Here is a 6,478-nt window from a genome sequence, read left to right as displayed (position 1 = left end):
AGGCGAGAGCGCGCAGGTCAAATCAGGCGAGAGCGCGCACTGGTCAAATCAGGCGAGAGCACAGGTCAAATCAGGTGAGAGAGCGCAGGTCAAATCAGGTGAGAACGCGCAGGTCAAAGCAGGCGAGAGCGCGCAGGTCAAATCAGGCGAGAGCGCGCAGGTCAAATCAGGTGAGAGAGCGCAGGTCAAATCAGGTGAGAGAGCGCACTGGTCAAATCAGGTGAGAGAGCGCAGGTCAAATCAGGTGAGAGAGCGCAGGTCAAATCAGGTGAGAGAGCGCAGGTCAAATCAGGTGAGAGAGCGCACAGGTCAAATCAGGCGAGAGCACAGGTCAAATCAGGCGAGAGCGCACAGGTCAAATCAGGCGAGAGCACAGGTCAAATCAGGTGAGAGAGCGCAGGTCAAATCAGGTGAGAGAGCGCACAGGTCAAATCAGGTGAGAGAGCGCACAGGTCAAATCAGGTGAGAGCGCGCAGGTCAAATCAGGTGAGAGAGAGCACAGGTCAAATCAGGTGAGAGCGCGCAGGTCAAATCAGGTGAGAGAGAGCACAGGTCAAATCAGGTGAGAGCACAGGTCAAATCAGGCGAGAGCGCGCAGGTCAAATCAGGCGAGAGAGCACAGGTCAAATCAGGCGAGAGAGCACAGGTCAAATCAGGCGAGAGCGCGCAGGTCAAATCAGGCGAGAGCGCGCAGGTCAAATCAGGCGAGAGCGCGCAGGTCAAATCAGGCGAGAGCACAGGTCAAATCAGGCGAGAGCACAGGTCAAATCAGGCGAGAGCGCGCAGGTCAAATCAGGCGAGAGCGCACACAGGTCAAATCAGGCGAGAGCACAGGTCAAATCAGGCGAGAGCGCGCAGGTCAAATCAGGCGAGAGCGCACACAGGTCAAATCAGGCGAGAGAGCGCAGGTCAAATCAGGCGAGAGCGCGCAGGTCAAATCAGGCGAGAGAGCACAGGTCAAATCAGGCGAGAGAGCGCAGGTCAAATCAGGCGAGAGCGCGCAGGTCAAATCAGGCGAGAGCGCGCAGGTCAAATCAGGCGAGAGCGCGCAGGTCAAATCAGGCGAGAGCGCGCAGGTCAAATCAGGCGAGAGCGCGCAGGTCAAATCAGGCGAGAGCGCGCAGGTCAAATCAGGCGAGAGCGCGCAGGTCAAATCAGGCGAGAGCGCGCAGGTCAAATCAGGCGAGAGCGCGCAGGTCAAATCAGGCGAGAGCGCGCAGGTCAAATCAGGCGAGAGCGCGCAGGTCAAATCAGGCGAGAGCGCGCAGGTCAAATCAAGCGAGAGCGCAGGTCAAATCAGGCGAGAGCGCGCAGGTCAAATCAGGCGAGAGCGCGCAGGTCAAATCAGGCGAGAGCGCGCAGGTCAAATCAGGCGAGAGCGCGCAGGTCAAATCAAGCGAGAGCGCAGGTCAAATCAGGCGAGAGCGCGCAGGTCAAATCAGGCGAGAGCGCGCAGGTCAAATCAGGCGAGAGCGCGCAGGTCAAATCAGGCGAGAGAGCACAGGTCAAATCAGGTGAGAGCACAGGTCAAATCAGGCGAGAGAGCGCAGGTCAAATCAGGCGAGAGAGCGCAGGTCAAATCAGGCAAGAGAGCACAGGTCAAATCAGGCGAGAGCACAGGTCAAATCAGGCGAGAGAGCACAGGTCAAATCAGGCGAGAGAGCACAGGTCAAATCAGGCGAGAGAGCACAGGTCAAATCAGGTGAGAGCACAGGTCAAATCAGGCGAGAGAGCGCAGGTCAAATCAGGCGAGAGTGCACAGGTCAAATCAGGCGAGAGAGCACAGGTCAAATCAGGTGAGAGCACAGGTCAAATCAGGCGAGAGAGCACAGGTCAAATCAGGCGAGAGAGCACAGGTCAAATCAGGTGAGAGCACAGGTCAAATCAGGCGAGAGCACAGGTCAAATCAGGCGAGAGCGCGCAGGTCAAATCAGGCGAGAGAGCGCAGGTCAAATCAGGCGAGAGAGCGCAGGTCAAATCAGGCGAGAGAGCGCAGGTCAAATCAGGCGAGAGCGCGCAGGTCAAATCAAGCGAGAGCGCAGGTCAAATCAGGCGAGAGCGCGCAGGTCAAATCAGGCGAGAGCGCGCAGGTCAAATCAGGCGAGAGCGCGCAGGTCAAATCAGGCGAGAGAGCGCAGGTCAAATCAGGCGAGAGCGCGCAGGTCAAATCAGGCGAGAGAGCGCAGGTCAAATCAGGCGAGAGCGCACAGGTCAAATCAGGCGAGAGAGCACAGGTCAAATCAGGTGAGAGCACAGGTCAAATCAGGCGAGAGAGCGCAGGTCAAATCAGGCGAGAGAGCGCAGGTCAAATCAGGCAAGAGAGCACAGGTCAAATCAGGCGAGAGCACAGGTCAAATCAGGCGAGAGAGCACAGGTCAAATCAGGCGAGAGAGCACAGGTCAAATCAGGCGAGAGAGCACAGGTCAAATCAGGTGAGAGCACAGGTCAAATCAGGCGAGAGAGCGCAGGTCAAATCAGGCGAGAGTGCACAGGTCAAATCAGGCGAGAGAGCACAGGTCAAATCAGGTGAGAGCACAGGTCAAATCAGGCGAGAGAGCACAGGTCAAATCAGGCGAGAGAGCACAGGTCAAATCAGGTGAGAGCACAGGTCAAATCAGGCGAGAGCACAGGTCAAATCAGGCGAGAGCGCGCAGGTCAAATCAGGCGAGAGAGCGCAGGTCAAATCAGGCGAGAGAGAGCACAGGTCAAATCAGGCGAGAGCACAGGTCAAATCAGGCGAGAGAGCGCAGGTCAAATCAGGCGAGAGAGCGCAGGTCAAATCAGGCGAGAGAGCACAGGTCAAATCAGGCGAGAGCGCGCAGGTCAAATCAGGCGAGAGAGCGCAGGTCAAATCAGGCGAGAGAGAGCACAGGTCAAATCAGGCGAGAGAGCACAGGTCAAATCAGGCGAGAGAGCGCAGGTCAAATCAGGCGAGAGAGCGCAGGTCAAATCAGGCGAGAGAGCACAGGTCAAATCAGGTGAGAGAGCACAGGTCAAATCAGGCGAGAGAGCACAGGTCAAATCAGGTGAGAGAGCGCAGGTCAAATCAGAGGTCAAATATCAGGGCTATTTTTTGCACAAAATATTGGATGTTATGCCTGATCAGTGTATATACACACACCTAAAGGATTATTAGGAACACCATACTAATACTGTGTTTGACCTAGCCTAGAAATCGAGACGCACCCTAGCGGCAGCAAATCTAATCTGCCCATGAGTGTCGTCTAGCAACTCTCAATACCCTTCTGAGCTGTAATCCCTAAACTCTTGCCGGGCCAATCACATCGTGTATAGAGTCGGTGGGCGGGGCGGGGCCATAATGACGGCGGCCGAGTTGTGTTTACGTGCTTTTTAGTAAACACAGAAACTGGCGAACGGCGGCGGTCTTTCGAATCAGCTCTGACCGCGACTCTGGAAGACTTGAGTTAAGCTTTTCTCTAAGAAAAGAACAAAGAACGGCACTGAAGTCATTCTGAAGAAGGGAAGATGTGTTCGGAGTTTACCCGACCGGATACGGCGAATGTTTAATCTGTCAACAAGCTCTGCTTCACCTTCGTTGCTCTGGTTGGTGTAGTGCTATCCTATCGCGTGCAGAGGGAGTTTGACAGACAACCGTTTATCCGCCCCTCGGATTGAGCCGTCAATGGTGAGTTTCCAGACCAAACATCTTGATGTGGCTCCGGCTTGTCAGGCTATGTTTGACCCCTTTCGCCTTCAGAACTGCCTTAATTCTCCGTGGCATTGATCAACAAGCTGCTGAAAGCATTCTTTAGAAATGTTGGCCCATATTGATAGGAGAGCATCTTGCAGTTGATGGAGATTTGTGGGATGCACATCCAGGGCACGAAGCTCCCGTTCCACCACATCCCAAAGATGCTCTATTGGATTGAGATCTGGGGACTGTGGCGGCCATTTTAGTTCAGTCAACTCATTGTCATGTTCAACAAACCAATCTGAAATGATTGGAGCTTTGTGACATGGTGCATTATCCTGCTGGAAGTAGCCATCAGAGGATGGGGACATGGTGGACATAAAGGGATGGACATGGTCAGAAACAATGCTCAGGTAGGCCGTGGCATTTAAACGATGCCCAATTGGCACTAAGGGGCCTAAAGTGTGCCAAGAAAACATCCCCCACACCATTACACCACCACCACCAGCCTGCACAGCGGTAACAAGGCCTGATGGATCCATGTTCTCATTCTGCTTACGCCCAATTCTGACTCTACCATCTGAATGTCTCAACAGAAATCGAGACTCATCAGACCAGGCAACATTTCTCCAGTCTTCAGCTGTCCAATTCTGGTGAGCTTGTGAATATTGTCGCCTCTTTTTTTCTATTTGTAGTGGAGATGAGTGGTACCCGGTGGGGTCTTCTGCTGTTGTAGCCCATCCGCCTCAAGGTTGTGTGTGTTGTGGCTTCACAAATGCTTTGCTGCATACCTGGGTTGTAACGAGTGGTTATTTCAGTCAAAGTTGCTCTTCTATCAGCTTGAATCAGTCGGCCCATTCTCCTCTGACCTCGAGCATCAACAAGGCATTTCTCCCACAGGACTGCTGCAGACTGGATGCTCTTCCCTTTTCACACCATTCTTTGTAAACCCTAGAAATGGTTGTGTGTGTAAATCCCAGTAACTGAGCAGCTTGTGAAATACTCAGACCGGCCCATCTGACACCAACAACCATGCCACGCTCAAAACGGCTTAAATCACCTTTCTTTCCCATTCTGACGTTCAGTCTGGAGTTCAGGAGATTGTCTTGACCAGGACCACACCCCTAAATGCACTGAAGAACTGCCATGGGATTGGCTGATTTGATCAATGCATTAATGAGAAATTGAACAGGTGTTCCTAATAATCCTTTAGGTGAGTGTATGAATGTGTGTTGATGTGACGTGTGTGTGTTCCTCAGGCAAGCGCGGCGTCCTGAAGCGGCCGTGGTCAGAGGCGGAGCGTGTTGCCGTGGAGACGCACCTGAAGCGGAACATCCTGGATCTGCGAGTGCCGGCGAAGGCGGACTGTGAGCGCTGTCTGCAGCTCTGCCCCCTGCTGGCCAGCAATCAGCGCGACTGGAGGGCCATCAAGTTCTACTGCCATAACCGCATACAGCTGCTGAGGAAGCAGAGCCGGAGCACAGCACTGCAGTAACACACACACACACACACACACACACACACACACACACACACACTCACACTCGCACACACACACACTCGCACTCGCACACACACACACACACACACACGCACACTCGCGCACACACGCACACACACAAACACACACACACACACACACACACAGTCGTCGGTTACTCACCCTGATGGAGAAAGGAGGACTCTTCACGCAGCTGTGATTTCTATCTGTGCTGAAAACATTTCCTAAAGCGTGAGGAAACCATTATTCTAAGCAAACTCTTCTGAGCTCTCACACAGACAGTGTGTGATGCTGTGTGTAGCGCGCACACCTCCCACATTCCCGTGTGTGTGTGTGTTAGCGTTTCACACACACTCCAGTATTCAGCCCCAGACTGTATTTCTCAGTGGATTATACGGACTCTCTCCCGCGATGGGTTGGCTGTGATGGATTTGGACTCGTATTGACCTGCAGACCAACTTTGGCAGATTAGGGAGATTTGGCATCGGAGCCTGAGGCCTGTTTTAGGCTCGATGCAGAGATGGCTTTACTTCGGATGCTTTACCTCAAACTAACAGCCCATATGTGTACCTTTCCTCATTCGTTAACATTAGTTGATGCGGTAGTCGACATGAACTATGAGCAATATATTTTTACAGCATGTGTTAAGTTTTGTTAATGTTATAAACGTGTTGTGTATGAGCTAATGTTAACAGACTCCTGCCATGCACTGATTAGCTGAGGAAGGCAGTATTACCATTCACATATTCAGATTTTACATTACATTAATGATAATTTATGTTCTGAAATGACTGACAATTATGGAACACTGCAAAAAATGCCTTCTTACTCAGTATTTTTGTCTTGTTTCCAGTCCAAATATGTAAATATTCTTAAATCAAGATGCATTTACTAGATCAGTAAAAATGCCATAAGATATTTATTCTTGTTTTGTTAAAAATAATATCAAAATGAAGTGAGTTTTTGCTTAAAACAGGCAAAATGATCTGCCAATGGGGTGAGAAAAATAATCTTATTTCTGTTTGAAACAAGAAATGAGGAAACAGATTATTTTAAGCAAAAACTCACTTCATTTTAATATTATTTTTAACAAAACAAGGATAAATATCGTATGGCATTTTACTGATCTAGTAAGTGCATCTAGATTTAAGAATGTAGATATTTGCACTAGAAACGAGACAAAAATACTAAATAATAAGAGCATTTTTTGCAGTGAAGTTTGTCTGCCATGGAATGCAAATTAAAATTAAAAAGGTAATTATGATTTTACATTTTGCAATGACTTGTTTTGTGAGCTATAGTCATAATTACCTTTTTCATTGCTG

At 50.6% G+C, this 6,478-nt stretch overlaps 1 protein-coding gene across 1 annotated transcript in view; it reads left to right on the top strand.

The window, feature by feature from the left end:
- LOC137081683 (histone-lysine N-methyltransferase 2B) overlaps nucleotides 1–5,225 on the top strand; it is a 16,590-nt gene extending 11,365 nt beyond the window's left edge. Inside the window, exon 9 of the mRNA XM_067447665.1 lies at nucleotides 4,912–5,225. Coding sequence (XP_067303766.1) covers nucleotides 4,912–5,147 — 236 coding nt within the window. The 3' untranslated portion in view covers nucleotides 5,148–5,225. The remainder of the gene's footprint in view (nucleotides 1–4,911) is intronic.
- The last annotated feature ends 1,253 nt before the right edge of the window (nucleotides 5,226–6,478 follow it).

This window comes from Pseudorasbora parva, chromosome 1 (genome assembly GCF_024679245.1).
Source record: "Pseudorasbora parva isolate DD20220531a chromosome 1, ASM2467924v1, whole genome shotgun sequence".
NCBI lineage: Eukaryota > Metazoa > Chordata > Actinopteri > Cypriniformes > Gobionidae > Pseudorasbora > Pseudorasbora parva.
The sequence above is the reverse complement of the archived record's forward strand: the minus strand, read 5'-3'. Positions and strand labels throughout refer to the sequence as shown.